General features: G+C 42.9%; 1 protein-coding gene across 1 annotated transcript; it reads right to left on the minus strand.

Moving 5' to 3' along the window:
* Positions 1-3,408: 3,408 nt before the first annotated feature.
* On the minus strand, positions 3,409-25,229 carry sptlc3 (serine palmitoyltransferase, long chain base subunit 3). The gene is made up of 12 exons (XM_034608159.1): positions 24,915-25,229; positions 21,580-21,771; positions 19,844-19,998; positions 18,693-18,841; positions 15,028-15,152; positions 13,078-13,171; positions 10,957-11,062; positions 9,496-9,715; positions 6,997-7,123; positions 5,059-5,194; positions 3,889-4,018; positions 3,409-3,796 (listed from the first exon to the last, which is right to left on the minus strand). The coding sequence occupies exons 1-12, from the start codon at positions 25,044-25,046 to the stop codon at positions 3,683-3,685; spliced, it is 1,680 nt and encodes a 559-aa protein (XP_034464050.1). The 5' UTR covers positions 25,047-25,229; the 3' UTR covers positions 3,409-3,682.
* Positions 25,230-25,503: the final 274 nt, after the last annotated feature.

The raw sequence follows: 25,503 nt of genomic DNA on the forward strand, positions 1-25,503 counted from the left end.
GTACTCTGAAGAAAGTCAGTGACTGGCAGCAGATGGTGCAGATTTTTTAATAAATGTTGCCAGATTTCATATTTCATTCAGTCCTTAAAGCCTCTGTGTCGTAAATAAAGCTTCACCAGTTCATCTAACACATATCTGATGAGGCTTAATTCTACATGTGAAAAACAGATACAAATTTATGATTTCGTTGCATTTTCTCAATCTCGGTCATAGTCGACCAGGTCATGTTCAGAAATTACTGTTCTTTGGTTAGCCAAAGATCAAAGGTTCAGTGTGTAAGATTTAGGTGAAAGGATCTTTTGGCAGAAATTGAATATAAAATAATCCTAGTAATGTTTTCACTGGTGTGTTTCATCTAAAACAAATTATTTTGCCCTAGAATGGGCCCTTTATATTTAAATACTTTATATTTACATCGGGAGCAGGTTCTCTCTACGGAGGCCTCCATGTTTTTTACAGTAGCCCAGACTGGACAAACTTAACACCTTTTGAGTTTTAATGACAACTGAAGGTTACTACAGGTTTTCTTTCATGTTTGGAAGGGGAGGGTGAGGTGAGGGGTATTCAGCTGCAACATGCAACTTCACCACTAGATGTCACTAAATTCCACACACTGAACCTTTAACATGGAGACTCTTAATTCATTATATTTATCCATTATCTGTTACACTTCATTTTCTCCATCAAGTACCAGAGCTAACTCAAAAATCATCACATCTATACTCATCAAACTTTGTTTAAATCATTATTGTAATTATATAAACACTAACATCTCTTTGCAGAAGGAAATGTGACAGGTGTAAATTTGGTTCCTCGCAGATTTCTGATCAGGCAAACGCACCGAGACGTTTTTTCTGTTTGAATCAAAGGTGGTTTATCTTTGCCATCTTTATTCTGCCCCCCTGTTAACATGCATGTCCCAGCGCACAGTCTTCAGTTACAGTCTTTCTACTCCGAGCAGGGCATAGCTGTCCAAACCATGTAAATCTGTCTTTTGTCTGCCTCACTTCAAAAATCACTCTGCAGAATAGAAAAATCTCTGTCCAAATGGGAAACAGAGAGCGCTGAGAACGGCCTCGGCTGCTTTGGACACAGTGGTGGACATCAAAGGGTCGTGGCGGAGGATCCCCCTTCAGAATAGCAGCTACATGCCATTCCAATAAGCGCAGTGTATTTGGATCTGCAGTTCAAAAGAGGCTGGTGCAGGCAGGCAGGTCTCTGGGGCCTTTCCACCAGTAGTCTGGCCGCACAGATGTTTCGAATGCCAGCGCCGGCCATTTGCCACTTCTGCTGAAAGCGAGGGCAGTTAGGAGTGACTGGAGGGAGCTTTGGCAGGACATGTGCTCCCCACCTTGCCCCACAGCAAACGTGCGTTACCATTATTCTTTCCAATAACTCCAGCTTTGATAATCCATCAGAGAAAATATTTTAAATCATTTCTGACATTATTTCTTAAAAGATTGAAATGGGTTGAGTGCCAGCATGGATTTTGTAACGTGCAGGATATGAATGTATCACGATATATGTGAATGTGAATTTTCTGTTTTGCTGACAACCACTTTGTTCTGTCATTTAAAATGTTTTTATTATACACACTGAACTGGAGAAAGTTTGAGTTTTCTTGAACCTTTTGTTGTAGGTTTTCATAAAGCTTCCATCAGTGTTACTACACAATTTTGTCCTCCAGACTGCATTCAAATTCAGTTTCCTACTGTAAATGCAAAGTCTGAATATCATCTAAAGCAAAAACAACATAATATCCTCTTCAAAATGAGTTTCATTCTTGAAACTCATCCTCAGAGCTGAGTTTTCCTAAACATTTTTCCTGCCATGCAACTGTACAACAATGTCACTGGTGAATCTCAGCAAGTTGGACTTTGCCTTTAATCACAGTGGAGCTCAGCGCTTAAACACCACGTCTGTAACACGCCGTGTTGTTCCGAGTTCCTCTTCACCCACATCTGTCCTCTGCCATAAACCTGCGATGAATTTCACAATGTTCGCAGTTTGACGAAAGGTGAAAGTAAACACAAATTAATAGCAGACATCCTGAGGGCGTCGGTGCAACATTTGAGGCCACCTTTCCCCCGTCTCCTCCAGATCTGTATGGAACAGAACACTGGTATGACATCACAGATTTGAGGATTAAAGAAACTGCTTGTATTGTTTCTGGCTATGGGAGCCAGATGTGAATATTCACTTACAGAACAAAGTGATCCACCATAGAGCATAGATTTCAATTGTTTTTCTTTCCTTTAGGGGAAAATACATTTAAAAAAAAACAAAAAACGTATCAACTTTCTTCATGTGTCTGCAGTTCATTTACCATATTTTTCCAGAGGGTTGCATTTTGTATTTTTGATCCCATCATACAAAATGTACATGCTGCATTGTTGACGAGGAGGTAGAAACCCAAACATGGTAACATCCACCCGGCGAACAAGCGTCGACTAGACCCAATCTGACACATTGCAAAAAGCACATTTATCATCCGTGTATGATCCTCTGTGCGATAATCAAATGACTACCCCACACCACAAGAATTTAGAGTTCAGTGCTAATTGCTAGGTTAGGCTTTTGGCTCAGGTGCCGCTCTCCCGCTGCATTCTCACCTTCACAACCGCTCTGCAGTTTGTGTGTGTGAGCGAGAACAGCAGGTCTTAAAAACATCAGCGATTAAAAACTGTGAAGACTCTCCACAAAACGAGCCGGAGCACCTTTTCTTTTGTTGTCGGGATTTATCGACACGTCAAAGAAGTAATTGCCGCATGATCCATTAGTTAAAGGAAGGTTATCATTTACTCCGGAGATGAAAGAGGCAATACACTGAGGAATGTTTTTTTTATGAAAACAGTTCACTGTGGAACGCAGTAAAGGCATCTTCGTCATTTTTTGTAAATAATCACGTGCCGGGAATGTACACTATTCCACGAGGGAAGGGTCGGGACTTTCTGAAGTCTGTCATTTGGATAATTTATCATCCTTCCTATTCCAAAACACATAAAGGAAGTTTACATGTGTGGTATTTAGGTATTTAAAATTTGAGCAATGCAGTCGTAGACCAGAGGAGGAGAACTACACATGCCTCTTTTATTACTACTTCATGCTGAGGAAGTAAATGGGATCCTTACTTCTCAGTTCTTTGAGAATGTGCATCACTCTCTAATAATAACAAACAGCTTTTCTTTTTAAAGATATGGTGCCAGATAAAAATTTCATGAGAAACAAAAAATGCCTCCACCAAAAAAGATTTCAACGACTAAATAAAGACAATATCAACAACTGATGTAAACATTTAAAAACTGTTTTCAAACGTGCAGAGGAACTGAACTCCTGAACTGAAGAAACTTTGTCTCAATATAAAAAAAGATAAATAAGTTCTGAGAAAAATACAGCAGTTCTTTGAAATTCATTGAAATAAATTCATTTATGTATTCACAAATCAACGCATTCAGAAATAAAGCATCTAAAGAGTTCATATAGTTTTTTGGGAAGCATAAATATGTGTCCTGTTAAATCACAATCTTTTACAAACATTTCCAAACGCAGATGCCAAACATTTGGCCCCTTTTCCTGCGGCGAGCCGCGGGTGTTGCCGGCTGCGTGCGTTTAAGGGTCTGCTGTGGCGTGGACACTTAAGACTTCGTTTTGACACTGTGGAGCGAAGGTGTCAAGGGTCACATCAGCTGTCCAGCTCAAAGTCTGGCCTGTCGCAGAGGCCGGGCCGGGAGGAATATTTCCGCCGTGAGAACTTGAGACAGAGGCCGTCTCCCACCTCGTTCAGATGGTGCAGCACCTGAGGAGAAGGAGAAAAGTGTAGGTTTGATTCAAAACATATACTCACTGAAGTGTCACAACATATACTCACTAAAGCCACTAAAGCTGTACCTGGTCCAGCATTGCTCTGGTGTGTGATGCAGACAAACAGAAGCGAGCTCGGGCCTCTGTGATCGGTGTGGCTGGGAAACCTACAACCACTACGCCAATTTTCCTCTCCAGCATTTCTCGAGCGAAAGCCCTGTTCAGAAAAACACAGGAAAAAACAAAACACGTTCTGTTTATATGTTATCTAGTACACAAATATACTGGATTCAATTAAAGGAAATACAGTCCCCTGTAGTATCGTTAAGACTATATTCCCTGAAATTACTTCATTAAAGTATCCCGGACTTGAAAAAATTCATCTGCACGAACCACGATGCAAAGTGCAACTGACCAGAAAACTATTCCAACAACTTATGTTACATTTCTGAGGTTTGAAGCCTCCAAAATGTGCAGAGACCACACGAGCCACCTCGGAGTGATTGAGCATTCACCGCTTCTCCTCATCACATTGAACCTCATTAAGAATTCTGCGCATTCTTCAAAATCCATAATCATGTGGTCGTGATGTGCGGCGCGAGTGACCTGTGATAATTTCTGCAAAGCACGAGAAATAAAACATAAACATAACTATCAATTCTCTGAGGTTTAGGCAGTGACATCCGTGATGCCTTCTACGTCACTGAGGCCGAGCAAAGAATGAGTCCTGGCTCTGTGGCCAAGCCGACAGTTCGGAGAGGTCAAGCTGAACACTGTGTTCTGAAAAGTACAGTTTTGTATATTCCAACACACATGAATACTGATGTGTATGTTTGTTATATAAAACCAGAAGCTACTTTGGCGGTGAAATATATATTCGTAGCTTCTGATTGTGGTGGTTACTGGGCTGAATCGGCCACGTCATGGATATCAATGGTGACCGGCTTTGAAAGACACTTTATACCCAATTGATTAGACCTGAGTGGCTCTAACAATCCCAGGTTGTAACTGATCAATACCTGATGTTGCCTCCTAAGTGGTTACAGATCTCCACTAGTGATTAATGGAAACGTTAGTGTGTAAGATGGCAGCCGCCCAAATGGCTCCGACACACAGTGATCTGACCTGAAATCACTCGTTACAACAACGTATGAAGTGAATATTTATGGATATTGATTGATTATACACTATAAATATTCTGATTACCTCAAACTCTTGAACTCTAAGTGCTTTCAGTGAGAGTTTGAATGTGCTTACACCACTTTGCCTGGCATGTAGAGCAGGATCGGAACCACAGGCGAGTCATCATCGCCGTAGATGATGAAGCCCATCTCCTTCAGTCTGGCCCTGAAGTATCTGGTGTTCTCTGCCAGCTGGCGGACCCGTTTAATGCCTGCGATGAACAAAAAGGAAAAGAGAAAGCACCAGATGTACATGAGTAAAGCACCGACTCACTGCTGTTTCCCCTCATTCTCCCGCTGTCCCCTGCATGGAGGGACGTCACCTGCCAGTAGCAGCTAATGCAGTGTTTGCCTGCTCCATCTGGGCCGTTCCAGCCTCCACTGTGAACTTGCTCGAGATTAAAACTCGGCTGCACCGGCAGATGGTTGGGTTTTGTCAGAGTGACTGGTAAATGCAAAATGCACGGTGCCAAATCGAGGGTTTACACATGGATTTCGCACAAAATGAGTGACTGCGGCCCGTCAGTGGAGCGCAGCCATGACTGAAACCGAAAACGAATAATGCTTTACGCATCTCATGTATTACAGATATTGTAAACACACCAGAAAACAAATCAAAGTCAGCAGAGTCGGTCTGTTGTGCTAAACCCCTGTGTTCCCTCGCAATGAGAATCGATGGGGAACCTGGTTATACCGCGGCTACGGCAGAGCTTGGCACCGCGCAGCCTTGGAAGGCGGCTCTGTTTCCCTTTGATTACCTGGGAACAGGTTGGCAGTTCCTTCAAAGGGATGTAAGAGAGCAGTTTAAATCTCCTTATCGCAGCAGAGAGGGAGACAGAAATGAACCATAACATTCAGGCATCTGCCAAAAAGCACAGGCCCCCCATTTCGTAAATTATTCCTCTCTGCTAAAATAGAGAGCGAGGAGGTCAGAAACCTGCTGTCAGACACAAATCTCGTGAGTAGGTGAGAAGATGTCACAGGGTTTCTCCTAATCTCAGAGCAGTTGCCGTCGCGTTTCTTTTAAGATTAAGAGGGAACGGAGGAAAGAAGAGGAATTAAAAGCCTCTCAGGCCTATCTGCGAACAGGATGATGTGACATTTCTAGTCACCGTGGCGCTGCCGCAGCGTTGTGATGGACGCTGGGGCCGATGTTTTGAAAGGCTGCACTGTTTGCTGCGCGCTCCCTCTCCTCCATCAGACAGGTCAAGACTGATTTTTCCACAACAGCTATTTCACTGGGCTACGTCAGATCCAAGGCATGTCTGGTTCAGAGCCAGACGAGAAAGTTACTCATCTCCGCGTGAAACTACAATCCACCTCAGCCATGAGACACCGGCTCCCCAGGTTTTGAGCCGCGAGAGGGATTAACCCATTCCAGGAACCGTGCGGCAGCTCGGGATTCATGTACGTCACACAATTTACAATTTCACCTATTCCTGTGTTATGGGGCACAGTTCCAGTCTCGTAGATTTTGGATAAGATGAACCAACATTGCTCTGAATAACACTCTGGCTACCACAGCTCCTTCCACAACTACAACTTCAATAACTCAAGAATTTGCTCTGGTGGTATCGCCACTAGTCCGGTAATGACTACTTCCCTGCCCTGGTGTCTGATGTCATTAAAGCAGAAACTTCTCAGAGGTACAGCGTTCCTCACAACACACACATGAGAATGATTTCCTCTCCGCTGGGGTCACGTGTGCTCAGGGACTGCATGCCCCCCCCCCTCTCTCTACTGCTGCAGACCACTCTAATTGCTACCACATTTTCGGACCAAGCAGCTGTTTGTCTTTCCCTGCAGGTCTGGACTTACTCCTAACGTTAACATTGGTATTGTCCTCTGTATTTGGTTTGCTGTTCTTTCCATAAAGATTATATGAAGGTGTAAAAAATGTTATAAGCCAGACATAATATTTGAAAAATCAGGGCTCGACGGGTATGTGGATGGTGAGGCCGAGATTGGAGGCGACATTTACTTGATGGAGACCCAGTGTGGCTCGGATACTCACCCTCTGTGGTCCCGTCCTTTCCCATGATGCACTTCATGGCACGTATGATCTGCTCAGTGATGGGAGGGGACATGGCCGAGGCGTACACCGCACTGTGGGAGTGAGTGCGGAGGTAGTCCACCAGCTCCTGCAACACGGCAGAGTGTCACACAGATAATTAAAAGATTGTGCAGTTACTTGCACACACATTAACAGAAGCCTGTGGTCTTGCACTTTTCTTTTCCCACCACTAGAGAGCACTCATGTACAGTTAACACCTGAGAGTCAATTAAAATACCTCAAGTCATCCTCCTTGGCATGGACTGTAAAATAGCTCTGGATCCTTTCCTGCTCTCCGCTCTGAAGGAGCCACTGCACTAATTTGAGAAAGAGCCGGTGCTGAAATGAGCCAGAATCAGGACTGTCATGCTCATTATTCCTAAATGTCAGCAGGAGATTAATTCTGCTCGTGGTTGTCAGGAGAAGAGCAGGATTTCAGGAAACCGATTCGGTCACGGGGTCCCAAGAGCATGTGTGTGTAAGTGGTCTGGGGTTGGGAGTGGGCCTGGAGCTGTGATGGGCTGCTGCTCGGTGGCTGCGTGGTGGCCAGCGGGTGCAGGGTGATGACACGTAGCCGGAGATGCTGTCTGGTCACCATTTCCACTCTACTGCCATCTGTCCCCACTGGGCGGCGGCTGCGGCTTCCTCACACACATGACGGGAAGGGATCTTAGGGGAAATGCTCGAATGTAGGATAAGAACCCTGAAACAACCTGACATCTGTTTTCGTTTAAGGCGGGGGATTTTCACCGCTTTAGGGCCCTGCAGGATTTCGGTGAGACCAAGATAAACCAGTTAAGAGAACATGTCCGAAATCCATTTCACATCTCGTGGCGTGGAGTGACAGTTCAGTGTTTCCTCAGCCACAATGTGGCTGCGACACTGACGTGGCGATACATGTCCACAACGCCACAGAGCTGGGGCTGGGCCAGAGCAGCACACACACACACTTCCACACACGTGGTTCCACATTGGATGCATTTAATAACCTTTTCCAGTGCAATCCGAGCTTTAAGTAAAGGGTGAATTAATTACGTCTCCTTCATGCAAGGTTGCAGTGAATTAGAAGGAGCTCGGAGTGTAGTTACTGGGGTATTTATTTTTGGTGCTCTCATAAAATAGCTACAACATGACTGTTTTCCAGAAGCACATCTGCGGAGCGTTTTGTTGGTCAGCTCGAATCTACTTAATGTAAGATTTGGGGAATTCGCCACAACAACAAATGCATCAAATCTAAAGGCTTTCTCTCTCTTTTCCGGCCCGCTTCTTCCAGGAGTTTACTACAGCCAGCTGTCAGACCAGGCAGAGTGTTCATACTTCAAACATTATCATGCTTGTTAAAAGTCATCCCGTTAAATCTGGAGCGCAGTTCCGACGCCTGCCACAAGAAGGGGCTGGCCCTCTGCCAGCTTTACCTTCTTATTATGGCGGAGCAGGGCTGAGCCAACATGAGGCAGCAGCAGGAAGGGTCCCTCACTGGATACCTAATTCAAACAACATGGCCGTTTCCTCTGTTGCTTTCTAATCAACTGCCACAAAACCGATGTGGTTATGTACTAAAGTGTACTTTTTAATGGAGTAAAGAGGAATTACAAAGGCCCGGAGTCACATGGGAAACATTTGTCAGACAGATGAGAGCAACGACAGAGGTGGGATGTCCCAAACCTCTTTAAAAAACAGACATGGGAATAATTGCGTATAATGTATTTTAACCTGCTTTGCCAGGTTTTTAAAAAAAGCATTTCAGAGAGTCAACTCAAGACTTCTGGAATTGTTTGATAGTGATTTCCCCGACCAATGTTTCTTTCAAATTCATCTTGACCCAATTTTGGTCCAGGAGGATTCATTTTCCATAGCAACCAACTAGTTCCCGACTGGTTTACTGCAGTGTGTTTACAAGTTCAGTCTTTTACAGGTGAGCTATGAACTGGTGATCCAGAGCGATGGGAAAACAGTGATGATAGATGTGTTGTGATTTCAGAAAAGCTGGGTTGTTGTTGTGTAACAAGGGAATTCACCACCTCTTCTATCACATTGTGCTATGACAGGACATGTAGCTGTTTCCTCTCAGAGTAGCCTGTGTGTTAAAATCTGTAAAAGTCGAGGATTTCCTTGTAAGCCAGTGGCCTTCATGCTGCAACTCCCCCTAATGGCGTTCTGCTGAAGGCCTTTAGTGCAGGTCACCTCCTCTCTCTGGAGGTCAGCCCCAACTAGTGCTCATCTACTCAAACGTCTTTTCACTCTATACTGCCGACTATAAAATATAACCAGAAAAGGCATCCCCTGATAATAAATACAAATTATTTTCTCAGAACATATAAAGTGATACAATAAAAAAAACAAATGGAAATGTTTGGATGCATTCATAATGATAAAACTGTGATATACATGTATTAACTATCCTTTGCAAATGATGAATTGAAGTCAGATAAAGCTGAAATCCAAAAGGGCCACAGAAACCTTTTTCCCCGCGATGTAGCCTCCTGCAGCCCCGAAGCTCTTGGTGAAGGTGCCCATCATAACGTCCACGTCCACTGGGTTCAGATCAAACAGCTCGGTCACGCCCCGGCCTGTCGGTCCCACTGCTCCGATGCTGTGGGCTTCATCCAGGTACAGATACGCTTTATACTTCTTCTTCAGAGCGATGATCTCTGGTAGTCGCACCACTGAGCCTTCCATGCTAATGACAAGAGGATACACTTACAAAGGGAACGACTAGGGCACACACACACATATATATATATATATATATATTTATATATTTCATCAGTTATACATCAAACTCTTAAAATGACAAAGTTTAAAAGGAACAGAACGTGACCCCGACCTCACTTTATCCACGTAAGAGCATCTGTACTCCCGTTAATTCACATTACATAAATTGACAAGCCCCAATCTTCCAAGAATCTTTCTGCGGGCCTCTTTCACTTTACTCCCACGTCTCTTAAATGTCTTCCTCCCCACTGATGCAAGCCTTTTAAGGCTACAAATAGACAACCTCGGTGGGTAAATGGCCGGGGAACGGAGCAATCCCAGACCTGCTATCCTCGCTATGGCTGAGAACGTCTGCAGCCCAAATGACATAAGACAGGGGGTTTCACCAGGGCCGTTGTGGACATCAAAGCAGACCCAGGGTACATCTAAAGCATGCTCACTCCTTATCCAGGCTTTTTGATGTTACCGGAACATGATAGATGGAGCATTAGTTCTTTCAGTGCCGTACTAATGTGCAATGCAGTGGTCTCTCATATTACCAGCGGAACTTAGTGCATTAATAGCAACGGATGGCCATGTTTAAGGTTTTTCCTCTTTTATTAAAAAATACAGTTGGCAAAAAGCCCAGTGAATATGTCATGTTTTAGTTTAGAAGGCCTGAAACGTAAGGTGTGATCCAGAGAAAAGACGAGAGAAGAAAGGAGAAAAGAAAATGGCCGTGATAAACAGTAGGAGTTGGGGGTGTAGCCAAGTCAATCTCTGTGGCTTCATTTGGCCTTGATTTGGAGCTAATGAGCAGATGGAGAGGGTCACTAGGACTCGGGACAGCTCACTGCCGGGAGAGACACACACTACCTTTCTCCTCTCTCCAGTAATTAAACAGTACCCGGCCACACATGCTTACACACACACACACACACACACTCACACACTCTATTATTCAAGGGTGGAGAGGGACACAACGGAAAAATAGACCATTACAGGGACGACTAAACACGAGGCTGAACGCTCTCCTCGGGTTACAAATGAAGATTTCTTACCTGAGTTTGGCAACACTCAAAACCTCCTGGACGGCCGAACTAACAAAGAGTGATAGCTCAACTGGCCCGAGATATGTGTGTGTGTGTGTGTGAGTGAGTGAGTGTGTGTGAGAGAGAGAGAGACAGTGAGAGACGATACAAATGTGTGTGTGGGTTGACAGCTGACCTATAGATGCCTTCCACCATGATGAGGATCTTCTTCCAAGGCCTGTGAGTCCGAGGCTGCCCTGAGCAAACCGCCTCTCTGAGCATCTTCTCCAGACTGTGCATGTCTGACACACACACACACACACACACACACACACACACACACACACACACACACACACACACACACACACAACACACACACACACACACACACACACACGAAAAAAAGGAATTCAAGAATCGAATCTAAAAGAACTTCATGCACATTAACTCTTGAACTAGTAGTTTAGGTTTGTACTAAGAAATCATATGCAACTAAAGAATATATATATATTTAATATTAAATATTACAATCTAAAAATCTAAGTATACAAGGAACACCAACTACGAGCAAAACAACACTTAGTAAAGTACTAATTTCCACAGGCAGGGCAGTTCAAAGAGTAAACAAGGCACTATTTTATCTGAGAGAAACACCTTCCACAAACTACACACAGGGAATAGCTGTGCACTCTGATGCTAATGGGCACCTGCAGAGGATTACTAACTGAGCTAAATATAGTTTGGGCCAAAGGTCTGCTCAGCAGAGTCTGCACGGTTGCTTAAGATTATAACTGAAATCTTGGCTTCAACAAAAAATAATTTCCCAGTGGCATTTAGAGTGGGTCACAGGAACGATCCCTTTGCACACCAGCAGATGGCAGTATTGAATAGCTTTAGCTAATAAACAGCTGCAATCCAACCATTCCCAGCTGAGCAGCCGGTAAATCTGTCATAGCTAATAATCTGTCATAGCTGATTGATATCGCTGCCTCGACACAAAAACAGGTTTGCTTAAGAGGCGGGAGATGCTCTTCTGATAAAAAACACACCCAGAGCTCAGCAGAGCACCGCAAATCTAATGTTACCATCAGCAAGGAGGCAACTTGACAAGCAAAGGAACCCACGGTGGCTCGGTCTGTGTGTACAGACGAGAACGAGGGAAAGATTGTTCCACAGTTAAGCACTGATTTGAGATAAGACGCCGTGGTGAGGAGGACGGTCGCCTTTGCTTGTGGTACAAACCCATAAAATGTCATTATCCTATCTCTGCACTGACACTCTGCTTGCACAAAATGCTACTTGCTTAATAAGCAACGCATAACCTTCAAGGAAAATGTTGTCATTATATGAAAGAATGTAGAATGCAAACCTTCAAAAAGGAGTGTCCTTTATCAGAGAATAGTTTAAATATTTTCAACATAGCAGCCAGACAACATTCCAACTCTGTTAAATATATGCCTCTAGAAAAACCTAAAACATTTCATATTATAAAACAGAACTTTTAGAGGGACTCCACCACTAATCCTTGCTGCAGAAACTACAATGTATTCAATGTTCCCACATCCTTTGTAGTGGTTAAGTTCACTGGAATAACCCTTTTAGCAAATATTGGCTTTGCACTAATCAAAGAGTGTCTGAGTGTGGAGGTACAGAGACAGGGAGGGGTCAACTGCTCAGGTGCCTGAGGGTTCCTTGCCTGTAGACGGACCTCTGGGATCTGCTCAGAGGACCCATAACTGACTCTGCTTGTACCTGTCAGGACACATTTGCAGCCAGAGGACCGGCTCATTTGTCCTGTCTCCTGAAAGAGCAGGGAATGTTTCCTGTGCAAGCACAATGAATGCTGTATCTTTCATGCCTGATAATCCTCCCTGAGACTATAGTCAAAATATGTTATTTGATACTTCAATAGAGAACTGAAAGTTAAAGTAAGATGACGTTTTAATCTAAAAAAGAAAAAAAACTTGATGCTCTGCTGCCTTTGGATAAAACAGTCGTGACTGTAAACTGAACCCGTTTCATTAAAGCTTTTACATTTGCTGCTCTAAACACAGAATATTAAGTAGGTATTTCCTAAGGCAAAGACAGTTATGTGTTTCTCTCGGTGGCAACAGTTTGGAAGGAATAGAAGAAAAACTGAATATAATGAACAGCAGTATAACAGAGAGAAAATCTAATTGAATCAACCGATAAACTCAGGATATTGAAGCGATAAAACATCACGGCTCTTATTTTTAATAACATAAACGATGCTGCGTATTGTTTATTTGTTAACCAGAAGCTTTGACTCTAATGAACCAGTTCGGAGACTTACTGTTGTGTTTGTACACCCGGATGGTCGCTCCTGACAATCTGGCCCCTAAGATGAGAGACGTGTGGTTGAGCTCATCGCTCAATATCAAACAACCCTGAAAAACCAGCAGAGAGAGAAAACTTTGTTCACACATCCTGGAGAAAGCTTTAACATTCATGCATCCTTGAAAATCATAATTTTTCTGGGGAACTCCACAACATTTCAGGCTAGTTGGCATTAATCTTCGATTATGGATATGAGGGTGAAATGTGAATAGGTAGTGTATGATGGTGTTTTGGATTTAAAGGTCTGAGGGCCAATTAGATTCTCCCATGGGTAAAAAAAAAAAAAAGAGGGAGAAAATAATTGGCTTGTAAACAGTAAACACAAACATCAGTACTACAGTAAGGGCTTTTTTCACAGCTGACATTTCAACATGTAACAGGAGGAAGAACACAGATGCAAATAACACGAATGTTCTCTGAATTCCATTTAGCTGCTCGGTCATGTCCTGTTAGGACACTTGAACTTAACTTCAGACCTGGTATTAACATTTGTCCTGAGAGATCGGATACCAAGTGGAGCGTGTTAAATATGTGCTTCACAGCATCGGATCTCACTTCCGCGCTCTCTATGCAAATAAACCCGTACAACATTTGTTGTGAAGACCGAATTCTGCGGAGTGGAGGTAACTTCATATATGGCTCAGGATAGATTTGCGTTCACAATAAGACTGTGGCTGTATACTTCCCAGACCACCTTCAATTGTGGTTTTAATGGATATCGGGACCGTTCAGATTGTAAGACCTGGGCGTTTCCTACAGTGACATATCAAAAAAGTGAAAAAGTGAAAAAGGCCGATATGGATGAAAATCAGTGTGTGCGACCCATCCATACAATTTTATTTGTTTTCTAAATGTCTTTCCACAGATCTTTTGTCCTTGACCGTTTCCTTAATGTGCTGTATGCTAGTAGCTAATTATCTCTCAGCCCGTTCCCCTTGCCCCACCCCCATTCATGCTAATCCCTTTTGTGTGTATCCTCTATGTATGGAAATAGATGTATGTAATGCATATGTTTGTCGTTTTTTTCTCCTCTCATGTCTGATGAAGTTTCAACCAAACACATCCCAATTTTCATAATGGAGAATATGGTGCCTCACATTCCATTCAAATCAGCATGCAAATGAATTCAGCAGTTCTGCGGAACATTAACATATTTAACACGCAAGCTCCGAGCATTTGAGTGCATTAGTTTGAATGAACCATTGTAGAGAGTATGTTGACACCGTCTCGGTGACAGATACCCTCGGTTTGGCCCGGGGTGCAGCTTGGCCCGGTCCCTGGTCTACCAGCAGCTGTCAGTCTGCCAGCGCAGCACGGCCTGTCCTGGAAAAGCCTGTCCCTGCAGGACAGAGTTGGCAGGATGGGCTGACCCCAGTCCCTGCAGGACTACTGTGGGGGCCTGTGGCCTGAGGGGGCTGCTGCACCTCTTGAGCTGCATAGATGACCCCATTCTTATCACTTAAACCATCAACCTCCCCTTCCTCCTGTCCAGTCCAATCACAGATATTCATGCTGCGTGTTGCCCCTGGTAACCTTTGGTTATCCGGCTGGTCTGCCGACAGGCCAGCGCATGGGTAATCATCCCCTTGAGTGTTGCTCTGAACAAGAACCTGCCCTTCCTTATCCATGTGTCTGAGAGCAGCTATGTGTGCCCAGAGCCTTGTCCTCTAGGCGACTGTAATGTTTAATTATGATTTTAATTAATGGGGGTGGATCAGGAGTTGTTTGTAGCCGAGTTTAGTCGACTGTTTTTCATTCATTAGGCCATGTCTAAGAAAAGGAACAAAGCTAAGCTAATTAGATTTACTTCTGCTGCACTGTGACAATTACACCCATATCTGGTAGATTTCCCACATACAGTTAAAGCCATTTGTTTTGTAAAAAAAAAAAGAAGAAAACCACACACCTTGCCAACGAGTGCTGGAATGTTCATGGAGTTTGTGGCGAACCCCATCCCGAACGTCATGGAGGACTCGACTCCGAGGAAAGTGGCCACAAGTTTCTCCAAATCTTCGTGGATGCTCAGGTTACCTGCAAGACAGGGATCATAAAAGGATTACACACCCTGGGACAAGGTTGCCTTAACTGTTGATTTATCTGGTTGTCTTGCAGACCCTGGGCTTTGCTGGGTCCTTGTCATTCAATCACAAGTTTCGACAGAGATTAATGCCTCTTAATAAAAAAGCGAGACACCCCCAGACAAATACCTGGACCTCCAGCACGCACAGTGTCAGCGTCTCTCACTCTCTGAGGATTTTAGGGGTTTATAAAGATTTCCGAGGTGCGGTAAATTCGTAATTTGGTTCAACTACACTTTTTCATCTCAGGTAATATCAATACCGCTTGTCTTGTGAGGTGGTAAAATGCTTTTGCAGCACATTTTGGGCTGAGGCAGTTGGTTGTGTAACCCAACGTGACAGGTGCAGGGACCTGAATTCATTTAGAAAAATTTATCAGACTGTAATCTGACACCAGACATTGTGTTTTTCTATTTTGTGTAATAAAATGGGATTTTCAGGTAGCTCTGGTGGGCTTTCAGCGATGCCTTTTTGGTCCGCTGATAAAAAAAAAAGAAAAAAGAATTACTGTTAAAATTGTGCGCTTCAGAGCAGGACGCAGTGAAAGGTTCTCATATACTGCATTTTATTTTTGCTGGCTCTTGGCAATGTTATATATGGTAGAAATATACTATAACACATGGGTTCAATACACTTTAATATACTTTACCCTTATTTACAATACTATAGTAGAGGAGTTGTAAGTTACTGTAGCGTGGACTTGAACTTGCTCTTGAATTACATCTCATTAATGATGCAGCTAATAACTGCTAATGAGTGTACTAATAATACAATAAACTACCCCATTCATTCTTATTATTTCAGTGGCTGTTACTTTTAAGATACAACTGCAAATATTACAGAAGAAATACAGTAAATTGTCAGTAAGTACATCTATTTACGCACATTCATATCTAATACTTTTAAATCTGTGAGATGAAAACACATGATTTGAGACACCATCCTGATTGCAAATGAAAATGACTTGAGGTCTTGTGATGTAAATGAGGGAATCCTCATCAGACAATGATACATGAATTTCATACACATGGGATTCTGCCTACCGTTGTAATCCTAATCAATGACAATCAGTCACTAAGCAATGACAGCTGACAGTTCAAACATACTGAATGCTTCAGCAGCAACAGGGAAAGTCGCATTGAGTGATGTGTTTGGAGCCGTAATGCAGTGAAGCAGCTTTGTCTGTATGGTGATTCCCCGTTCTGTGCTTTCCATCAGGCCCCGCGCCAAGTCCCATCGATTCATACATGTCCTCCACCACTCGCAGCCCCTGCTGGCCAGTGCAGTTGTTTTTTTAATCAGTCTGCACTGGCATTTCGCTCTCTCTTCATAGAGCATTGTACTTAGCCCTGGAATCACAGGCATGTGCCCAGCCTTCTTATTGATATGCTAACCTCATGTTGGCTGCCGTACGTCTGCATACTCTTCAGGTAAGAGAGAGCGGAGTCCTTCTTAGATCTCTTACTCTGCTTACATGAGTGTATGCATCTCATCAAGTGTGGTCACCTGTCCTCTGGATTCCCAAGGTCACCTTCCTCCCACCACAATCATCACGGCTTGTTGACGCGATAACTCAATAACTATTGCCGGGGTTGGAAAGACAATAAAAGATAAGGAAAGACCTCACAGCTAAAACTTATCAATATAATTGTAAATGTGTGACGGAGGGTTTTTATCAAAGCCTTTACAACATAACAAAAACAGGATAGGAGCTCAGAGTTTAATCATTAGACAAAAGCAGGCACATTCCTTTCCTTGTCATTTTTTACAAGGCTACTATGCTTGGCGGCTACACTTCTTTGTTATTGTCATCGCCATTGAATGTGTAATCATTTCCTAATTTACTGTTCTATTAATGATTGGAGGAAAGGTGGAAACAGGGAGCTATCTATTCATACAAATCCATGAATACTTGACATGTGTTTATTAACAAGGTGTTCCTTTCAGTGAACTTTGGATCTAATTACTCTTGCCCATTTATAATAAAAAAGAAACTCAAATTACACTGGGAGAATGATTTATAAGTTTCCAGTCACTTTTGACCTTGATAAACTGAAATCTACAATAGGAAGATGTGAGCGGCAAATAGAAGACTTCGGTGTAAAATGGGATTTTTAAGTCCGATTTCTGTTTTGAATAAACGGGATTAAGTGCTGCTAAATAAAAAGGAAAAAAATTTTGATTTTGAAGATTTCCACCCGATACAAATTGCTGTGTGTGAACTGAAACACTGGCGGTGATGGTGTCACCTCTACAACAGAGACACTTGGGTCTTTAATAATGAATGCTTAATAAGGTCTCCTGGGAGAAATGCTTGTCATTCCTTAACCCTCTTTGTGAGGCAGCTGAAACACAGATTGCAAACCCAGGGAAAAACAGTCCCATTTTGAAAGAGAAATAAACATATAAATAAATGAAACAAATGAATAATGGATGGTGTGGAGTGTAGTGGTGAGTGTGTGCGTGTTTGTGTGTGCGTGGTGGGGGGGGGGGCCTTGACTTCTGACAAACAAACGTACAACTAATGATCACATGCCCTTTTAATTCCTCTGGTTTCCTCAGTTCTCGTCAAACTGCTGTTATCATGCAACACGCCGCTGCGACTCACCTCGAACTGAGCCTATGTGTCAGCTCACCTTCTGCTCGTCTGCACGCTGTAGATACCGGTGTCAGGAATAAATATACATTAAACTAAACATCACTGACAGCAAGGAGAGGAGGCACTTTTGTGGATTTAACTTTTCCAAGTGTGGCCTGTTCAATAAGCTCCGTGACATCAACCCATCATTAGGTTTTGATAAAAAAAAAAAAAACACAAAGCTGATTGCACTGCTGCCTGCACCACTGCTATGCTGCAGCATGAGATCCTGACATACACGACCACTTAAACACCATCAGAGGAAGGGTTGAAGTTCAGAGGATGAAACGACATTCAAAATTCATCTGAAGCCCGGGATCCCGCTGTCGGAGCCTTGCTGTTCCAACACTTCCATCACACATATATTCGTTTTGCATCCTTCCAAATGTCCAGGGTGTTTCGTAATGTTGAATTCCACTATGATATCGTTTCCAGCACTTCTCAGCGTGGACCGGTACGTAATGATCTCAGCTTATGCCCAAACGGTACATAATTTAACAAAGGCTGAATTATTCATCTTGCATTGCAGCCACTGAAAGATAATTAAACATGTGGGCAGTATAATTCACAAGAAAAGATAATAAATGATGGCATCTGAGATGAGGGAGATGGAGTTTTATTTCCAGTTCGATACCCGGCCTTGTCAGTGTTACTGGGGCCTGCCAGAGACTTTTAAAAGAGATGCAGATGTAACAAATCAAAGCGCTGTCAGTTGAACTAAAAGGGGACGCCGCCGATGCGACTCACTTCAATTGTGAAGTGGACATCAAATGATTGCTCTTGTTGAAACTGGCTGTAGAGGACAAGTGCCACAAATGATATTTTTTCACGTGTATATTACAACACTGAACTCACCTATTTCCTTCCTTGTGCTGCAAACCCCGACCCCATACTGGCTTATTTTGTCTGCCACAGTTTTCAGAAAATCCTCATTGTTCTCAGCGAAACCGAGGTAGTTGTAGGAGCCCATGTTGATGGCGTTGTGTATAGTCCTGCCTGTGAACCTGCAAGCATGAACACATTTTAGGAATCAATCAGCCTTTCTATACGTACGCATACTGAAAATTACTTATGTAGATGCTCTAAAAAAAGTAAAAAAAATGTAATCAACATTCAATTAAATGTCACTGATCATTCTAAACTTGTAACTTCATCAGTGGAGCTCTGTTCATAACAAGTGCATACATAACTAGAACTGCACTCAGTAGAATGGATACCTCTGCCAAGGCACAACAGTTCCCTTAAATTCAATCAAGCTGCACCAAATTTCACACACTCATTAGTTTGTTTCATCAAGATCTATTTATTATTCCCTTAGAAAACTGTGAAAAACGCCTTAACTCGCAAAGGTAAGGAAAGTGAAAAATGAATCCTGCATCCGCCTCCTGATCCATATCCGCACCAAACCTAAATGAGTTCTTCCCTGAGCCATACCATATCCTTCCAGCAAGTTTCCTGGAAATCCATTCAGTTCTTTTTGTGTAATTTTGCCAACAAACAACCAAAACCAACCAACACACAGAAAGCAATCTGCTTGGCAGGGGTATCAATGTTTTCAAAGTAAACAGGAATGACGGCAAAGGCAGCCTGACTGACTGTCCCATTTCTAGTTTTTCCAGTCTTTAAACATCATTGAGCCTGTGATCCATGGTTACCGCTCTTCCCAGATTCATAATGTCCTTTCCCCTCGTTGTGGCTTTGTTTACATTCCTGTTTATAATACATTCACCTGACCCCGCTGAGTAGCACAGAGGAATCTAAACTGTGGTCCAGAAGCTCAGCTCTCACATACCCTTCCTAATAACAAATAAAAAATGTCCTGTCTTCCTCTGTTACCTCATTGGAGAGGAGCTGGATCTGTCCAATTAAATCCAGAAGAGATATGATTGAATATAAAAAAACATTTGCTGGCCTGTCTGAAGCTGGAAAAACAGTTAAGTTGAATTGTGTATATATATATATATATATATGATTATGAGTGTATCATAGATACTCGATTACGGTACCTGAATGTCCAGTTGTAGTCATCAGACACCCTCTCCATCAGGTCAAAGACGGGTCCCGGCAGGCTGCACACTGGACGGTTCCAGTTGTCTCGTACCCTCATGTACAGGTTTCGATTGTAGAAGTTCTCAAAATCTTGATACAGCGGTACGAAATCCTGAAAGGAGAGAGAAACAACTTCACTAACTCGGACGTCACAGAGTGGTGGATCACTAGAAGTAGAATTATGATCCCATTAGTCACACTACAAACCAGCCAAGACCTAGAACAAATCAAACAAACTCAAATAGATGTTGTGTTTAGATAAATTCTCTCACCTCCTTGGTAACTATTGTCTTTAAAACTAAATTGTTATGCGCATTCTTATCGTGCGGCATTGGATATATACTTCAGTTTTTGACCATCGTCACACATTACTGTAAATTCCACTAAATATTATGTACATAGTGTATATCACACATTATATCTGTACACCATTAGGAGAATAGTGCCTGTCTAGTTCCACAGATACTCCCGTCTCTCTTCGCAGTGCCCGAGGTCAGGTTATAGATAAAGGACCAACCAACAGTACATTGTTGTGTCTCCGCTCATTGACTTTCATATCTAACTCAGATGCTACAGACAGAGAGACACCGACTTCAACGCTTCAGCGAATTTCACCAGTGGCAAGACGCAAGTACACAATGTGATTTAGGAATGCATGCTTCAGGCTTAACTAACCAATAGGAATGTAAACACCTACATGTAACGAAGAGTGACAGCAATTCTAGCCATTCATGGATGTGCTGTTGGAATGGGTGACGAGGGAGATATATACTGGGATGCTGTGGGAGACATCTTCAGACTCGGGGGTGACAACTGCTCATATTACTCTGTTAGCGATTGTATATTGTTTCACCTTCTGGTCTCCTTGATGCATCGAGTCTACATTAAAATCTTCTGCAGAAGACATCAGCTGCTGCCTGAGTTCTCCTTTCACCAGCTTCCAGAAAACTTCCAGAACGCCCTCTAAGACCATAAACGTGCTCATTATATTGTGTCCACCTCTGCACTTCATCAAGGCAGGTGACTTCTGTATTTAACTTAGAATCATTCACGCCAATTCAGCTGTTGCCTTGGTAGGAGAGTTGGATCAAAGGAACTGTAGCTCTTACAATTACTGTGTATTTTTCAATAAAACCTCAAGAAGATATCACACTAATCTCGTATTAGTCTGCAGACAGACATACAGTACTAACTTATCAAAATAATGACAGAACATTGCGATAACGTTGCTGTTTTCACAGTTTAAGCTTTTTTTTCCCAATATGAGTTGCACAAAACAAAAACAATTAACAACGAAGTGATCTTAACTGCAATTTTTTTTAAAAAGAAATAAAATCTATGGCAACGCAGCTCTTATGTGGCAGTGTCTGGCCTTATTTAGAATCTAAAGCACAGTAACAAAGAAGGAAGTTGAATCCTCTGAGATTTAATTAGGTCCTCAACAGATATTCTCTGTGGTGTCCTGTCTCACCCATGGCAACATTCTAGTGCAGAAGAACACAAAGAAAGAAGGCACAGGGAGAGCTTAGGAGCAGAAATGGAAATAATTAGGGGAAAACAAAATGTGTTAACACCCAAGGCAAGCATGCTCTTCTCCCCCAGCTGCATATGTGCGTGTGCAGTATGTGTGCACGCCCCCAAAAAATGCCTGACAATATGCGTATGTTTGTGCTGATTGCTGAGTTTCACCCACCTTCTGTTCCTCTCTTTCCTGAGCTTGGTGGCACTTCTCTAAGCCCACAGCTCTGAGGAAATCTCGGAAGTAGCCAAACAGGGTGACGATGCCAAAGCCCAGGTATGTCATGACAGCCACGTACATGGGTGCCTGTTCAAAGGGTTCCTGCCTGTGCTGCCTGGAGGCAACACCAGTCCGGGGGCCATTTTTCTGTACAAGAGGGAAAAAGAAAATCTGTCTTACATTGCAGATGACGAAAACAAGAGAAAACAATGCTGCCTGAATAAAGGCAAGGGGTTTTAGTTTACACACCAATTAACCTGAATAAGAAGGAGACAGAAAGTGGCCTGCTGGTGGACTTCAGAAGTCACTAACACATATTATTCAACACTAAAGCAAGAAGGTCTGGAGGACTATCCACAGTAAATAGCATTTTACATTGTAAACACTTGAAAATGAATGAATATTTACATTGAGGGGTAATTTTAAGTGAATAAACCAACGTAACTAATCCCTCTGTACCTGAGAAAATCCAGTTCGTGCTTGAAACTTATTTTTTGTCTTTGGGAAGCAGAGATCTCATAGAAAATGCCACAAGCATCACATTACAATGGTAAACTGGCCAGTGCCATTGTTAAGTACTTTCTATTGTGAAAGGACTAAATGTCTTTGAGCAACCTCTGGCTAACATTACTGTAGTGGCTATTTGTCCAAAAGATGTTTCTGTCAAAATAAACTTAACAAAAGGCCACTGAGCCACCAGTCTAGTTGGGTTGTACTCAGGCAATTACAGAAGTCCATTGTCCACGCTGAATTCACGGTTGGGTAGATTTATTTCCCGTTAGAAAACAAAGACATGTGCTTCTCCTCATGCTCCGGTAAAAAAAACATTTCCCTTCCTGGTGCTTCCCCTCATCAACACACCTGCTACCTTTATTGTGAAACCTACCTGGTCTAGTGCTTAGTGAATAAACTCATATTCTCAAAAGTTTGTCTCATGTTTTTAAGCTTGACTGAATTTTCTTTTCTTCGATGTTGGATAGAGAGAAACTCTGGTTCATAAATGTTCGCCCGGAAATCATCCCCTCTCATTCCCCTGGATGATTCATCAACTGGATTCTCCTTAGAACCAATATATCTCCATTGTTCAACATCAGTTGCTTCTCTTATGACAGCTGTTCTATTTGCAACAAATGTGTGGAAACGCCTGGTTTCATTATTTCCAAAGTTCCTCTTCAGGCTCATCAGGCGCTGCTCCCCAATACAGCGGTTGTTTGGTAAGATGGAATTTGTGTCTGAAAGCAAAGTCAAGGCAGTAATGGCCATCTTTCAGCACTGCTAAGCTGTCAGCAATATTCAGAAACTCTTCTCTTGACGACCTCTAGCTGAATTCATGGTTATTGATTTGATTGGTAGTTACAGCTTAACAGCCAGTTTGTTTCCTGCTGTTGTTTCCATCGCGAAGTGGACCATTAAGAACCCATCCCACTTTGGTTCTCACCGCATAGGGTCCACCTCCCTGGATATTAACCAGCTCCCACGGTTCCATCTCTTTTGATGGGTTTGTTCCTATGAGCAAGTCAATGTCAGAGTCAATTTCATGGAGTTCAGTCCCTCAAATATGGCCATTGATCAACATCTTCTTGCATGAGAACATGACTGTCCACACTCTTTTCTTGACCCATTGTTCGTAGCAGAATGTGGGTTCTTCGTCCACTCGCATTCAACCGTTGCGCCAGACTATTTGTGCAAAACGTACCAGAACTGCAAGGGTCCAAAAAAGCATAGGTTTGCAATAACTGGTCACCCTTTTGACTTTTCTCTTTGACTGGGACAATTGAAAAGATGCAGTGGTCCTCACAACCGGCCCCAAAATGGCCACATGTCTGTGTTGCAGCAGTTGCAGTGCTCACCGCTGATTTAGCTGGCTGTTCTGACTGTTCTGGGGATGTTCCTTTATCCTGATGCACAATATGGAGAATTCCCAGATGCTTTTGGCTACATTGGTGGCATCTGCTCCCTTTGTGCCCTTTTGTTTCCTTTATTTGCTTTGGCGTGAAACCTTTGTTTGAGGTTACAAGTTGTGTATCATAAATGTTGCCAAACAAGGGATCTGATACAATCTTGACTTGTTTTTTAATAAATCTGACGAGGTCGTAAAACATGGCCGTCTGCCCTCGGCGCTCTTGCAGATCACAGGCAGAGCTTCTCAAACTTTCTCGAAGCCTGAAGGGCAACTTCAGCACAATGTTTCTCATGTTTGATTGCTTGTCCAATTCCTTCATGTACATGATTTGTTCTGTTGCATTGCAGCATCCACCATGACACTTGTGATAGCCATGTTTGTTTGGTTTATGAACCGGTTGGTGCTGCAGACTGACTTATTGTTTACTTTGTACAAAGACTTGTACCTTTTGAGCTGCGGTGAGTGTTATTGCAAGTAGCTGTCAGGGCTTTTTAAAAAAAATGTCACCATTTAAATATCCCTTTCAAAGACTAGCATTCTAACAGTTAGCTGTGTACTTACTAAATCTAATTTAAAAAAAACTTGGTCATTGAATTGTTGTTGCCTGAAGTGTGGAACGGGGTCAACATGGAGAAAACTCACCCACTATTTTTTTATCATATTATTTGAGTAAATATCCGCCTCATTTGCTTATAATAAATAAACCCATCGCATGTTTCAGAAATTAAATGCTGGATTGACTGAAGTAGCTACAGGTTGCATTTTATCACAGCTAGTAAATATTATAAAAGGTCCATTTAACGATCAAATGAATCTGTTCGTGGTTGGACCAGCTAACCAGCTAACCAGCTAGTCCAACCACCTAGCTGTGCACAGGCTATATTCTACAGAGACATTTTCAAAACAAAAGCACAGAGGCACCGCACCTTCCTCACCTCGGTGGCCTGAAGGCAGAGATAACTTAGAGGAAGTATGTCGGGGCGGGTCCTCGGCGATTTATTCGTTACCGGTGTTCACGTCGATGTGCTCTGGGTAAATTACCCAAACCTCTTCTAAAAAGGGTGACGACATCTTCCACTTTGTGTTGTTAGCATTTATAATTTAGGGGTTTGCCTCATAGCAACCTGCCAACCTGCCAACCTGGCAGCGGAGGTGTGGGAGATTATAAAACACATGTATTACGCGGCAGGTTTGGCAGTGAGGGTTGTGTTCACCTGAACGGTTTTCATTCAAAATAAAAGTGGTTTAAAAGTGGTGAAATACCTGAGAGCAGGAACCGGAAAGAAGCGTGCGCCCACACAAACACACATACTCTCCCTCTGTCTCTCTCTCTCACACTCTCACAGTGAGTTTGTAAATAAATCCGGCCGCTCGCTGGCAGACCCACCTCTCCGTTGCAGTGACAGACGCTCCTCTTCACATCCTCGCTCCTCAGTCCATTACAGTTGAGAAGTGTGTGTGAGTTCCCGCTCGCAGCAGCAGCACTAGCAGCAGCAGTAGCAGCAGCGGCTCTTGCCATGTTCCTGGAAGCGGAGCAGCGACAACCTGCTCCGTGTGTGTGTGTGTCTGGGTGTCAGGTGAAGCGCGTGTGTCCTGCGCTGAGCTTGACAGGTGACTTCCTCCTTCTTCTGCTGCGGCGGCTTCGCCCGCAGCCTCTCAGTCAACGACAGTTCAAGGGAAAGTCACACTTCACTGTTTCGATATCGTGTAAATGGGCCAACTTCCTCTGCTTGTTGACCCCCCCATGTGAAACTTTAGAGCATAGGGAAACGATCCACTTCACTTTTACTGTGCATCTACTCTCAGCCTTAAAATATCATATGTTTTGATGTAATATATATATATATTTTTTACATTTAGTCTTTCTGATTTTCATCATTTTACTTTAACTCAAGTACTGTGCTTTTCTAAAGTGGTTTATTTTCAATTGAATGCTTTTTTTTGTAACTTCCTCCTCACTTCTTCACAGGCAGATT

The sequence above is a fragment of the Hippoglossus hippoglossus genome, chromosome 15, assembly GCF_009819705.1.
Source record: "Hippoglossus hippoglossus isolate fHipHip1 chromosome 15, fHipHip1.pri, whole genome shotgun sequence".
Taxonomy (NCBI): Eukaryota; Metazoa; Chordata; class Actinopteri; order Pleuronectiformes; family Pleuronectidae; genus Hippoglossus; species Hippoglossus hippoglossus.